General features: G+C 49.7%; 1 protein-coding gene across 1 annotated transcript in view; it reads left to right on the top strand.

Moving 5' to 3' along the window:
* The first annotated feature begins 1,076 nt into the window (after positions 1 to 1,076).
* TOX2 (TOX high mobility group box family member 2) overlaps positions 1,077 to 14,763 on the top strand; it is a 90,375-nt gene continuing 76,688 nt past the window's right edge. The window contains exons 1-2 of the mRNA XM_009998387.1: positions 1,077 to 1,193; positions 2,751 to 2,816. Of these exons, the coding sequence (XP_009996689.1) occupies positions 1,077 to 1,193; positions 2,751 to 2,816 (183 nt within the window). The remainder of the gene's footprint in view (positions 1,194 to 2,750; positions 2,817 to 14,763) is intronic.

Below are 14,763 nucleotides of genomic sequence, written 5' to 3'. Positions count from 1 at the left end.
GAAGTTCCAAAGTTCCCATTGCATTTTGAGTCTTGATTTTCAGGCTGGCTGCTCAGACTGGCAATCAGAGGCAACGTAATTCTGAAGGCAGGATTCATTACAGTTCCTAGGAGAGCATCAAGGGTAGAAGGAAATGTGGAGCAGGGGCAGGGGAGGACTAGAAAGCCATTAAAAAGTACATTCTGACAGAGTGATGCAGAGAAGGCAGAGTGCTTGTCCAGCCCTGTGAAAGGTATTTTTTTTGGGTTTCTGAATGTAGATTCCCAGGTGACTTGTTTTCTGGAGAAGAGCTGCTTCAAACTGATCTTAGTCTTGATCTGCAAAACACTGAGCTGGGGTGGGACAAAAGTGAGGTGCTTGTGTGCAAGGAATGGGGAGGGAGGGAGGGAGAGATGGATGGATGGCTGGCTGGCTGGCTGGCTGGATGGCTGGATGGATGGGTGGGTGGATGGCTGGATGGATGGATGGGTGGGTGGATGGATGGATGGATGGTTGGATGGATGAACAGCCATGTGTGTATTTAAGTCTTCCAGTGTGAAAAGCTTTTACTTAAGAGCTGTTCTTTTCCTGATGTGGAAGTAAATAGTTCTGCTGTGCAAATTCCCAGCTGGTCCCAAGGATGGACAGAACGATCTCTCCCCACTGGAATGTTTCTCTCACTTCAGGGCTGCTTGCTGGAAAGCTCTTGTGCAGCTCACCTGGCCATCTCAGTGTGCAGTCTCAGGCTGCCATGGCTTTTCAGTGTCCCACAACGTGTCTGCACAGAGCAGAGCATGGAAAGGGCCCTGCATCCCACACTGCACAGCCCTGGGGAGCCCTCTCAAGCACAAGGATACACCTGGTGCTTTTGGGCTGGGGAAGAGAGCTCAGAACTGGGACCTCAGACCCATGATTTTGCCTGTTCCAAAAAGGCTGACTTCCCAAAATTTGGTGCTGCTGCCCATGCCAGGTCAGAGATTGACTTCTTCTGTGCAGCCCAAGCTCTGCTGCTGCAGGGCTGAGCATCTCCACCAGACTGTGCTGCCTCTCCAGCAAGCTCAGCACCTTCTGCTGGCTTGGCAGAGGGGATTTAGGCCATGGAGCTGGTCTGGGACTCTACCCCTGGAATCATGGTGCCTTCCCAGCTGGAAGTGCTGCAGCTCTGGCTACAACTGGGTCAGCAGGAGTTGGCTGTGCTAGTCACCATTTCACAGGTGGAAGGAAAATCCAGTTTAAAGTAGATCACACCTGACTGGCTGCTGGTCCCAGCACGCCCCAGCAGGCTGCAGATGCTGGCTGCATCCCACAGCTTCTTCCCCATCCAGGGGTTTAATGAAACCCTGGGATTTTCCAGGGATCCCCTTCCTCGCTGCTGCTGTCGGTGTTAGTTAATGAGTCTCACAACACCCACGCTCATTTTGCTGCTTTTAATTGTTTGGCTCTGCCATCCCAGAGGATAATTTGGCAACTAGAGGGTGTCTGTGCTCTCTGGCACTGAGCAGAGCCCTGTCACCCCCACTTGGCTGTACTAACTCCACTGACTTTAACAGCTAATCCTGTGTCATTCTGAGAAAAGGAGATGTAATTAATAGCCTACTCTGCAAACCTTCACCTGCTTTTATTTAGATTTCTTTTTTTATTGGTCTTAATAGAACCTATTTCTGTTAAGGCATAACTGGTATCAGGGACTGAGAAGGGCACACGAGGGGTCAATGATCTGCAATTCACCATCTGGTTTGTAAGGGCAAGAGTTGACTCTTCCCCTTGTTCTGTGTGTGGTGTCATTCACAGCTGGCACCTTCCCCCCTGTCTCAGGAGTGTTTTATGGTGGAGCCCATTTTATTGCCATAATTAATTTGTGAACTTAGCCTTGAGAACTGCCCAGCCCTGCTTTGAGCTGGAGACAATCCTGGAGGGCTTTTTCTTTCTCCTTTCCTTCCTTTGGAATGGGAGCAAGTGAAAAGCTCCTGCTGTAGCTAATTAATGAGGAGAGGTTTGCAGTTCTCCACGGGGGTTTTGTAGCCTAATGAGTGGATTAGCAGCACAGAATGGGGTGAAGGGAACAGGGATGTGTGAAGGGAGCTGGGATGTGTGCAGGGATGGCAGGGACAGAGGGGAATGCCAGAGGACATGGGGGGGGGTTCTGTCTCCTTGCAGCCAGAGTTTGCAAACAACCAACTGTCAGGACAGGGAATGTGGCTCTGCATGGAGACCCCCTCATGTATGGCCCAGACTGGCTTTCTGCATGGCTGCTCTAGGTTTGTTTTGGTGGTTGAAGGAGTCTGGAGGTATCTGAAAGAGGATGGAATGGGAGCCATCTGTCTTGGGAATTTCCATCACTCAAAATTGTCCCTGGTCTAGTGGGAATTTTAGCAAGATCTTCATTTGGATGATCAGTGCTTTGATCATATAATGTCATAGAATGGCTTGGGATGGAAGGGATCTTAAAGATCATTTAATTCCAACCCCCCTCCATGGGCAGGGACACCTCCCACTAGACCAGGTTGCACAGGTTGGGTTTATTTGTTTGAATTGGAGTGACTAATTCATGATTTCACTGGAGAATTAACAGAAATATGCTATGTTCCTGTGTCCTGTGGCAAGAACAGGGATCTCTGTGCATTCATCTGTGCTCAAACATTTGAAAGGACCTGCTCAGGTTTTTCTGCTGGGAATCTTGGTGAGAAGAGCCAAGAAAGTATTTGGGATGCAGGTAACCCTGGTGTGCTGGTGGCATTTCACTGACTCTAGCTTTCCTTTGTCTTTCTTAGTTTGATGGGGAGAACATGTATATGGGAATGAATGACAATGCCCAGGAGTTTCTATCAGCAAACCAGGTAAGAGTTAATTTGCTTGGATGGGCTCTGGGGTGGGGAGGATTTTCTAAGGGACTTTGGCTATGCCCAAGCACAAATGCTAAGCCATGGCTCTCCAGCGAGGCTGAGTGGCTTTGTCTCAGCATCCTTCCCTCAAAATGAAGGTGCAGTTGGTGTTTCTGGAGGAGGGGAGGTTTCCAAGCATTGTGTGTGGTTCAGGTGTCTCCTTCCCTCCTGGGGAGTGTTTCCTGTGCTGAAGCAGATGAACCGTTAGGCAGCTCAGGGACAAAAAGGAATCAGAGGTTTCCTGTTTTGGAGCTATAAACCCACACATGGAGGATCAGAATAGAAGTTCTTGCTTCTCACAGGTGCCTGAGCCTTCAGGGCTTGGATACATATGAAACAGGCATGTCCATTCAGTGAAGCCTTAAACAGGTATAATATTAAGCCCACACTTAGGTCTTGCTGGGAGATGAGAACTTCAGCATGTCCTTCCCTGTCCTCCTGGCCAGGAGATGGGGGATTGTCCCACCTAGGTCCCCCCTGAGGTGGCCTGGCATGGCTGAAGTGGGCTGGGGACTCCATGCATCATTGAGGTGCCTGATGCTGCACCCTTGGGGCACCTCAGGAGGGAAGGTGCCAGTTCACTGCTCATGTTTTCAGCATCCTGGTTTTGGGCTGAGCAGGGTTGTTCAGCTGTGGGGCCCTGTTGCCCCCAGCCACATCCACCGTGGGCCATGCAGGGTTGTTTGGTGGGAAGGTGATGTGGCAAGTGTTGAACAGTGGCCATGTGGTGACTCCCATCCAGCTCAAGCTGCTGCCAGCTTCTTATTTCTGTGGACGGGGTGTGTATGGCCTGGGGCAGGGTCAGGGTGGGCCCCTGCTCATGGGGTTTGGGGCTCAAAAGTCTAGTGAGTCATATATGGTGTATCTAACCCAGAGACCAGTGGTTATTTGGATATCTGCCTAATCATAGAATCACAGAACCATTCAGGTTGGAGAAGCCCCTTGGGATCACCCAGTCCAACCATCATCCCTACTCTACAAAGTTCTCCCCTAAACCATCTCCACCAACACCACATCCAAACCACCCTTCAACACACCCAGGGATGGTGACTCCACCACCTCCCTGGGCAGCCTGGTCCAGGGTCTGACCACTCTTGCTGGGAAATAATTGCTCCTAATGTCCAGTCTGACCCTGTCCTGGTGCAGCTTGAAGCCCTTCCCTCTTGTTCTGTCACTGATGACCTGTGAGAAGAGACCAGCACCAACCTCTCCATAATGACATTTCAGGTAGTTGTAGAGACTGATGAGCTCTCCCCTCAGCCTCCTCTTCCTCTAACCAAACATTCCCAGCTCTTTCAAGGGTTCTCCATCAGATTTATTCTCTAGGCCCTTCCCCAGCTTCTTTGCCTCCTCTGTCCTTGCTCCAGCACCTGGACATCTCTCTGGAATTGAGGTGCCTGTTCTCAACTGAGAACAGGGTGAAAACCTATTGGTTGCCTTTGCAGTATGTTAGGCTGTTGCTCAGAAAGGTTGTTCCTGCTCTGATGACACCCCTAACCTTGCCCTGGGGAGCAGGGAGGAAGGACAAGCATCCCAGTTCATGCCCTGCAAGGACATTAGTGGTGGTTCACACCCAGCATGAGCTTTGGCCAAGGAAGGTGGGATCAGCCTTCCCCCCTCACCCACCTTCCTTCCTTGTCTCCCTTTATTTACCTGCACATTATAGCACTGGTCATGACTTTATTACTAACAGCACAACTCTTCTACTTTAATGGGGCTTCCAGATGTTCTTTATTGTTTGTTAAACCTGTTGTAACCTGAACGAGTACATTAAACAGCAGGAGCCAGGTTGCACAATCCTGCTTCAGAGGCCCCTAAATCACCAGCCTGGGACAGCCCAGCACACATGGGCTGTCACTCAGTCCTGGGCATCCCTGGGGACAAAGGCAAATGATACAAGCTAATTACTGAAGCCATCATACTGGAATAGATGAGTCTGGTGGGTTGAGGTTGGTTTTTGTATTCCCATTTTTGTTTTAAACTGGTTGCACTGGGCACCAGGAGGCACCTGCAGCTCTCAGCTCTCTTCATGTTGAGCCCAGTTTGGGTCCAGCATTAGTGGTGGGAAATCTTAGCTTCCCTTTGCCTGTTTTAGGGCACAGTTGCTTATTTACCCCAACTTTGTGCAGAAACACAGTGAGCTCCCCTGGCACCTGCACACTTGGCATGGCCTGGGGTGAGACTGTCACGGTGAAATCCCCTGTATCTGCAAGGGCTTCCAGCCCCTCCAGGCTTCTAGGGGGGTGGGAAGGGCTGGAGAGCAAGAAGTGCACCTGTATATGGGGCTTCTTTTCAGCTGGAAAATACTTCAGGGTCCAGAGATGGGAGAAGTTTGATGGTTTTTGTAATAGGAAATTCTGTATTGCCTGGCAATTTTTCTTTCAGAATCCCTGAAGGAGTTAGGTGGAAAGCAGAATTCACTTTATCATCTCTCCCCCTGCTCTGCTTTAAATCCAGGGGGGGTTTAAATGGCTCCTGCCTGTCAGTGCAATGCTCTACACTTTCTGCCCAGAGATCCAGCAGCTGCTTAAGCCCTTGAGTCATCCTTTCCCATCACCCAGAAGAGATTATTCTCATTTTACAGCCAGAGCTCCAGAGATGGAGTGGTTGGGGCAGCTCCTGTGCTGAGCAGTCCCTGGGCAGCTTTGTGTTCCTGCAGGACACTGGCATCAGCCTGAGCTCAGCCTCTTTTGGAATTTTTGATCCTTAGGAGCTTCTGCAGCATTTGATCCTGCTCTGGCATGGGGGGGGGTTGGACTAGATGATCTTTTGAGGACTCTTCCAGCCCCTAAGATTCTGTGCTCTCATGGTAAAGCCAGAACCAGGGGCTGCTTCCTTCTCCCCCATCACCCCCTGCCCTGCAGAGCTGCTACCTTGGGAGGGGAAGAGAGCAAAAACACCCCCAACTCCTCCCAAAAAAACCTGAATAAAACACCATCAAAATGATCTGAAAGCCAGCTGATCCCTCCCTTCATCCTGGTGGATGTGATGGCTTATGTGCTCCTGCCTGCACTTCTCATCAGCCCAGGAAGGGTTCATCTCAGAACGAAGTGCAGAGATACGGGAGCCTGAAACATAATGGGAGTGCTGACAGATCCAGACTCAGGCTGGCACAGTCTGCTTGGGGAAAAGAATTCCTCTTGTTCTATCCAATAGGAGGGACATTTGACCCCAGAAGTGAGCCAAATGTGAAATGTAATTCAAGCCCCAACAGGGCCCAGAGTATAAATGCAACTTGACATCTGATCAAACCAGCACAGACATTTGACCCTCAAGATGAGTGAGGTATCTGTTGTGTCTCCTGGAGTCAGCAGAGCATCATTCCTCACCCCAGTCCATTTTCTTTCTTTCTTTCCTCCCCTCCCTCCCCAGACAAAGACAGGGAATCAAGTAAGGCAAAAATCCCAAGGAAAGGACTGATCAACAACTATGCAAGGTACTCGGAAAGATGAGTAACCACGTAATGGTGCTTATAAAGGGAAGAAAAACATTTGCAAAATTAGCAAGAGGAGGCCTTTGTGATAGGAAGAGTAACCCCAGGACAGGCAAAAGTTGGGAAATTCCTCATGGAGCTGGACAGGAATGAGGTTGGTTTTGGTTGGCATCAAGACTTGGACATTTGCAGGAATAGTCCACAGGTGCCTTATAAACATGACTCAACAAAGCCTGGGAATACCCTGCCAGAAGGAATTGTTATCCCATGTTACAGGGGAATAAATGCCAGAAATACCCTGCCAGGAGCTGGGAATGCCATGATGTGGGTGTGGAAGATCCAGGGAGCAGTTGGGAGCAGTTGTCCTGTTGGGAGCAGGGATGTGACTCTACCCAGTCCGTGGGGGGAGGTTGCAGGAAGCCTTAGGGGAGTGTTTGCCACCTTGCTCCTCTCTCCATCCTGCTTCTCCAGCTGCTGGCAGGATGAGGGGCAGCTTTGAAGAGGAAAGAGCTAATTAGCATTTTAGATCCTGCATTCTGCCTAATCCCAGGAGCTTTCAGCGCAGGGCTTATTCCAGCTGAGCAACACGCCTGTCTCTGTACTAATGAGTTAATTTGTGTGACTCCTCATGCAAATGCTGTTTTACATCTGTCGGGTTTACCCAGGACAGGGAGTTGCATCAGCATAAGCAACTCCTTGCTTTTGTAACTGAGCTCACAGATAGGACCCCACTGCTTTAACTGTGAAGGTTAAAAATATGATAGTTCAACTGGCAGAAAGTTAGCTGCAAACTGCTTCCTCCCTTAGTGATACTCTTATAAAATGCTCTGGCTGGCACCCCCAGGCTGCCCATCTGTGTATCCATAACATCAGGTCTTGGCTGCCAGGAGCCCCTTGTGTCCTGAGGACACAGGTGGGGGCTGCAGGTTTGCACAGTGATGCTGGAGAAATCTGATTTCACCAGCCCTGGTGGGACATCTGATGTCCATGACCCTGCAGAGCATCAGAGAGGGCTTTGGTTTGGGCTGTGTGCAGGGCAGGCTAGAAGGGGCTCTGAGCAAACTGATCTAGTGGGAGGTGGATCTAAATGATCTCTGAGGTCCCTTCCAATTATTCTGTTAGGGTGAGGCTGGGTGGCTCATGGATGGAGCTGCTGATGTTTGCAGTGCTGAGAAGGCAGAGCCGAGGGCATCGACATGTTCGTACGTGGCAGCACGTGGTGGGTTTTGCTCTCACTTTGTGTGTTGGCAGGAGCTCAGCAGAGCAAGGGGTTATACCTGTGCACTGAGGGAAACAAAGCTGAGAGAGATTACCTCTGTCACGTGCACATCACCCGTGTTCAGCATCTGCCTTCAGTGTGTTCCTGTGCCAAGGTCAGCATGGGGCTACACCCGCCTGCCCCTCTCTGCGTGCACGAAACCCACCTGCCTCTGCATCTGTGTGCTGGGGTGGGTGGAAATCAACGTTCATCTACTGGGCCACTTGCTCTTTTATCTGTTGATCTCTGTGCATCTTCAGGCTGGGCTCTGTATGAGCCATAATAGATACAGCAAGTCACTGATCTGGTGGGTCAAATGGTCAGGGCTCTTGGAGCAGCCGTCAGGATCCATTACCCACCGAGGCCTCCGCTGGGGCTTGAATTACAACTTACATTTGACTCATTTCTGGGGTCAAAACGTCCCTCTCGTTTGATCGAATGACAGAAATTGTATAATTTGTATATATCCCTGAGCCATATGTGCTCTGAGTGCCACCCTAATGTGTTTTATAAAGGCACAGCTGTCTTGGTGACTTATTTAAAATGGGATTTTGAAGCAGCGTTCTTGCCATTTAATGTCCTCGTTCAGGGTTACACAAGGTTTATCAAAGAATAAATAACATTTAGAACATTCATTTTAGCATAACAATGGGTTTGCTACTTATAAGGAACCGGACCATACAATAAAGCTGTGTTGGTAAATAAGCAGTAATGTAGAAAGCCAGCAACAGCATAATTAGACATTCATGACAGTGCAGGAAGCCATGGATACCCTTCTCATGTTCTGCTGGTGCTCCAGACTAGACAGAGCCCATCTTGGCAGCCTCTGCTATAAAATCTGCCATCATGCTGGCAGACCTGCTGTCCTCCCACCTCCTGGGCCTCCCACCCATCTTGACTGATTGATGGAATAAAGGTGGGTGGGACAGACCCAGGCAGGGTGAGCACAGGGGGGTCCCTGTCCCTGTGGGAGCTGCCACAAGGCAGTGGCTGCACAGTCACCAGGCACCGTGGAGCCCCAGGCAGTGTGAGGACTATTAGGTGTTGCTAACGAACAATTTCTTCCCCAAAAGGTTGGTCAGACACTGGCCCAGGCTGCCCAGGACAATGGTGGAGTCCCCACCCTTGAAGGGTTTTAGAAGCCCTGTAGATGTGGTGCTGAGAGACATGGAGAGTGGTGGCCTTGGCAGGGCTGGGTGAGCACTTGGACTTGATGATCCTAAAGGTCTTTTCCAAACCAAGAAGATCCATTATTCTAACACAGGCACGGGCCATCCTCCCCTCATTCTTGCACCTCCTCCTTCATAGGAAGCTGTACCAGAACCAAAGTGGACTTTCCCCCATGTGCAGTTCCCTCATCAGTTGCTTTGGAAGGGATTCTCTGCCCCTTGCAGGGAGGTGACAGCACCATTGCTTGGGCAGCACGTTGGCTCATGGTGGTTGGTCCCTGGCCTACAAGGACATATAAATGTAAAGAAGTTTCCAGTGCTTTGTTGGTCCCTTAAGCTCATCAGGTGCAGCAGGTTGCTCGTGGTCACCACAGCTGCTGTCTCAGACCTGGGTTTCCTCCAGAAGAAAAGGCTGGAAGACACCAGGAGAGCATGTGTTGGACCATCCCTCAGGGCAATCCTTCCCCAGTCTTGTTGTGGTGAAGGCTGCACAGGAGGGTGGTGGAGGAAAATTTTAGAGCCCACCACGAGGTTGTTCTTGGGGCAGTTTCCACTCAAGTCTCCTAATGAATATTTGTGTTTCTCAGGAGTCTGATCAGTCCTGGCACATCAAGAAACTTGGGTATGTTTTAACTCTGAGGAGACATGTCTTGATGTCTTCATAATAATTTTATTTTGGCTGTTGACTGGCTTGATCTATTGATCAGGTGATGGTCAGTGCTAGAGAAAACCACTCATTTAGGTAGAAGGATTTGAAAAAGAAGAGCCCCTGTCCCCCAGGTGTGGGAAACTCTGATGCTCCTGAATTTCCAGCACTATTGTGCTCCTTGGCTTTGATTCTCTTGCCTATCTCCAGCTTCCTGGTCTCTTCCAATCTGCAAAGAATCTGTATCTTTCAAGTCCAGAGTCAACCACAAGAGGGGCAGGGTACACCTGAAAGTAAAACCTGAAGACTCCCTCATCCCTTTACAGTGACATATTGCAAGTATTGCTGGAATGTGTGTCTAGCAGGGCCCTGGTGAAGAAAAGTGGGAGATTTTTCCTGGCTGGAAGTGGATAGAGGGTTGAGGAGAGCTTGGCAGTGCAGTGGGAGCCAGGAGCACACACTGCAGCAGGTACCTACGTGTTTTGCGCTTTCCCTGCTGTTCTTTGAGCAGGACTGTAGAATTTCATATGTTGTGCTAGAGACTAAAAAATAGAGGGGAGACATTGATGGATATTAAATGCCTTTCTCAGCAGATGATTCAGGAAGAATCTCATGTACTATTTTAGAGGGAACAATGGAGTGTTACATGTCATTTATTTTAATCAGCAGCTAATGGAAACCCTTCCAGGAGGGGTTATGGAGGTGAGAACAACTATAGCTGATGATCCAGGTTCCTGAATTTTGCATGAACTCCTCTGGGACAGTGAGATTTTTGAAAGATGCAGTCAGGAAGAGATTCCTGTAGCTTAGTCACACCAAGAGAAGCTTCTGTTGCTGGTGTAGGGTCAACTGTAGTGCTTGAATTCAGTAATAACAATAAATAAAAATCCCTTGGTATTACAAGCAGAACAAATATCATCTTCAACCCATCAGTCTCAAAGGACTCCTAAGTTGTGAACAACAGGGTAGTTGAAAAACAACCACCAAGCATCACAGGGTGAGAAGCTGATGTGACTGAGCAGTTCCTAGGCCAAAATAAATAGTCACTGTTTCCATTGCATTTACTCTTGGGAAAGGGGGGGGAAAGAAAAAGAAATCACATCTCATAGAATTCAAGAGAACTGAAAGGTGACACAGAGCACCTTGTGGGGACAGAGAACTCTGAGGTGGTTGTGGTGGCTGAAGTTCATGTGTAGAGATGCATTTTAGCAAAGAACTGAGGTTCCTGGATAGATTTATGTTTAGGGGAAAAGGCAGGAGGGAGAAGGAGATCCTTATGTGCATCAGAGCTGTGGTCAGAACAGCAAGCCTGGGGCCAGGCACAGTGTCCATCACTCCTCCAAGGGCTTCCAGGTGACCACAGCCAGCTGTGACCTCGGGTCGGTCCGAGCAGTCACCTTTCCTCCTCTTTCCCAAGTCTGGTTTTGTGGGATCTGAATCAGCTCAGGGAGTGGTGTTGCCCTGATGTGAAAGACCATCTGTACTGAGGAGCTGGGCTCCAGGCCTTGGTCTGCAAGGAGTGTGACCAAAGTGTGTGTGAGGATCTCCAAACAGAGCTTTGGTTTCTTTTGCAGTGAAAAAGTCCATAAGCAGCAAAACCTTATATATATATATATATATACATAAAATTAAAACCCCCACCATTGCAGAAGAGCAATTCAGAGCTGGAGGAAGCCCATGGCCCAGCAGCCACGGGGCTGGGCAGGTGCTGGGTACCCAGGGGCTGGCAGAGCAGCAGGACCATGTGTATCCATCCCACTGAGGAGCAGCATTTGCTTCAGCTGCATCTGGAGTCAAGGATTTCAATTTAGAACATACTGATACCAAAAGGAATTCTGCTAGAGAGGATTAGCCAGGGGTTCTTAAATGCTGTGATGCCCATCAGTGGGGCTGAAGGAACCTGAGAGTCCAGAAACCCTCTTGTGTGCTGGAGGGTGAAGGAGATGGAGTAATGGTCCTGCTTCAGAGCCTGGTGGGGCACAGCTCAGGTCCAGTCAGGCTGAATAACACTGAAGAGGATCTGCTGCTGTGCTTGGTGACTCCTGTGGCTGGAGGACACAGGGGCTGGCAGTCCAGCAGTGCTGAGGAGCTCGTGAAGCCAACAGCTCATAAAACAGCAGCAAGACCTGGAGGCAGGTGGTGTGCAGAGCACTTGGGCCAGCCAAGTGGCACTTTATTAAAGGTTTCCCACTGTGCTCACTGCTGCTGTAAAGGGGCTGATGCCTTTGGGGGTCAGCATGGCCCAGGGCAAGGTGCAGACCCACCCATGGGGGAACCTGGGGCAGCTCTGGAGGCAGCAGGTCACCTTGGAAGTATCATGTTAATATGGTGCTTCTGTGTGCTTTAAACCCCCTGTGGGTGCCCTCTGGTCACTGCTCCTGGGAGGGTGCTGGGCTGTCCTTGAGTGGTGGCTGCCTCTTCAGACAAAGGCAATCCCAGAGCTCTTCTGCACAAGCTGCTTCTGCCTTCAGACCCTCCAGCTCCTCACACAGTGATAATTCCTCACCACTTGGCCCCTGCTGGGACACAGTGTGAGCAGGAGCCAGGTCTTTTTGATGCTGAGCTCTGATAAGGTGATAATATCACTATCCAGGAGCAGGATTTTCTACCGTGTCCTGTTGGGGGCTTTGGGTTTGGCTCCTGCAGAGGTTGATTTGCTTCTGTGCTGGATCTCTGGGGAGTGGCTTTGGAAAACTCTTTATTTGTGGAAATGTCACACCACGGGCCACAGGAATATGAAAAAAAAAATAAGCCCAGCCTGTTGCTCTTGGGATTTCCTTTCCCAACTGATTGATTACTTCTCTTCTCATTGGAGCCCCGGCCAGAGCCAGTGTTTGGATCTGCTGTCACATCTGAGTGATGAACTGGGGACCTGCTCTGCTGCCAGCAGGAAAGTGTTGTTTTCCCCTGCAGAGTTTGGCCTGATGAAGGGCTGTGCAGAAAGGAAGACCCCCCTGTAACCTCCACTGGGCTCTGCTCTAGCCCCTGCTCACCTGTCCTGCTCAGCAGAGCATCTCAGGGCTACCGGAGGATGATGAGGGTCACGTACCCTGAATGTGGCCATCCAGCTCCTCACACTTGGAGCTCCTGCTTGCTCATGCAGTTGGGCAGAGCTGTGGACCTGAGCTGGTGTCCAGCAGTGCCCTGGCAGCTTGTCTGCAAGCAGGACAGGACACCCAACCCCGACTACTCTGGCAAAGTGGTGGGACCTCACTGGGAGCCAGCCCATGAGAACTTGGCACCTGCACACACTGGGCCAGCCGTGTCAGCCCTCACACTTCTGTGGTGGGGTTTGTGCAGCAGAACCCTGGGCACCCCTGTCTTGAAGCCTGAGCAGCTCCGAGTGGGTGCGGGTACAGGTACCTGGGCAGAGGAGGGTGGGTGCCAGGGGTGCCAGGGCAGGGGAGCCTGTGTGGTGGTTCCCAGGAGGGGGTCATGCACCACGGGTGTCCTGGAGAGAGGAGCTGGGTGCAAGGGAGGAGGCAGGTGTGTGCTGTGCTGTGCTGTGCACGAGGGGCTCACACGTCGCAGGTCCTGGTGCTGCTCCTTTGGGAAAAGCTGAGATCTTTCCCTGGGAGATGATGCACCAGGCCAGGCTGCTCAGAGCTGGGATGGGAACCACAACCCCGAGGCAGCTAGGGATGTAGGGGCCCTTAAAAAGGAGGTATTGCTGGCACTGGAGCCACCTCAGAGCCATTTTGCTCCTCCTGGTGGGGTGAAAGGTGGCAAAGCTGTGTGTTTTGCCCAGGCATCCACCACCCTTCTCACACTTCAGCTGAGGACCCTGTTGGGTCTCATCACTGACATTGTTTCCATGATCAGCAGCCTCTGAGCAAGGCTGAATCCAGTTTCTCTCCAACTAGGAAATCCATCAGTAGCCAACAAAAGTGCCTGCTCTGCTGCTGTGTGGCTCAGGTCTGTACATCTGTGTACACTGCAAAGGGCAAAATATGACTTGGCTTTTATTACTTTCATTAAAACATGAGTGAAGAGTATGAGTTTCATATTAAATTGCATTTTCCTGGCTGCTGTGGGAAGGAACTAACTGATTACCATGAAGATTACAAACTATCAAAGTGAAAAAGAGCTTTTTGCAAGTATTTCGGATTAAACCTTCAAACAGAACACTTTCAGAATAATTACAGTTGTATTACTGGAAAATGATTCATGAATCCTGAATCAACATAAGACCCTTTAAGGGAAATGTTCCAAGGCCACAGCTTTCATTCCAATCTGATGAAATTTAGTATCATTTTGCAGCTGTAGAATAAAATGAATTTATATATATGTACATGGACTGTATTGAGTATATGTCAGACTAAACTAATGAGGTATTTTTTAATCAACTCCAAGGCACACAGACAAATGGCAGAGCCATTCCCATCTTCTGGAATAGAAAGCCCTAAAAGAGAAAGGCAGAAAGGATCTCACTGCTCAAAAAGTCTTGATTCTACCCTTGATTGTTAAATGATACATGTGAAGTTCTCACATCTCACCTGCAGAACGTTTGAACTCACATTCATGGGTATAGAAGAGAAAAGAGTGAGCTTGGAAAAAAAAACCACAAAACAACCAAAAAAAGGACCAGGATTGGGAATTTTCTTCACATTCCCAGAGGGCTGTAATAAAGATCCTTTTTGCACAACACAGTGAATGTTTACAGCAGACAATTTAGTTTCCTTCCAACAATTATGAGAGAAATTGAATCTCAGGAAATGTTCGTTTTCTCTAAAATTAGACATAACAATAAAGATACCCCTGAAAGTTTATTAAGGAGGGAAGAAAAGAAAAAAAAGAGTAAAATAAAGTCATCAGTCTCTGGAAGACAATTTAGAAAACTTGTTTTAAGAATTCCAGATGACTTCTAAACAAAACCAGACACCTACATGGTGCTGAGGGCTCGTTCTCAAAGTCAGGGGCTGCTTTTCTCTCAAGAAAGTTTTTTCCCATGGAGAGGACAAAGAGTGATGGATTAAAACTGGAGGAGGTTAGATTTAGATTAGACATTAGGAGGAAATTCTTCCCAGCACCTGAAGCTGCTCCCAGCCCTTCTCCTCCTTATCCCATGGCTTTTATTCAGCCTGGAGAAGAGAAGGATCCAGGGAGACCTGAGAGCACCTTCCAGTGCCTGAAGGGGCTCCAGGAAAGCTGGGGAGGGACTTGGGACAAGGGCAGGGAGGGAGAGGATGAGGGGAAATGGTTTCAAACTGCAAGAGGGGAGATACAGATGAGACATGAGGAGGAAATTCTTTGCTGTGAGGGTGGTGAGACCCTGGCCCAGGTTGCCCAGGGAAGCTGTGGCTGCCCCATCCCTGGCAGTGTTGAAGGGCAGGTTGGATGGGGCTTGGAGCAACCTGGGCTGGTGGGAGGTGTCCCTGCCCATGCAGGGGGTTGGA

The sequence above is a fragment of the Chaetura pelagica genome, unplaced genomic scaffold (genome assembly GCF_000747805.2).
Source record: "Chaetura pelagica isolate M959 unplaced genomic scaffold, ChaPel_1.0 scaffold415, whole genome shotgun sequence".
NCBI lineage: Eukaryota > Metazoa > Chordata > Aves > Apodiformes > Apodidae > Chaetura > Chaetura pelagica.
The sequence above is the reverse complement of the archived record's forward strand: the minus strand, read 5'-3'. Positions and strand labels throughout refer to the sequence as shown.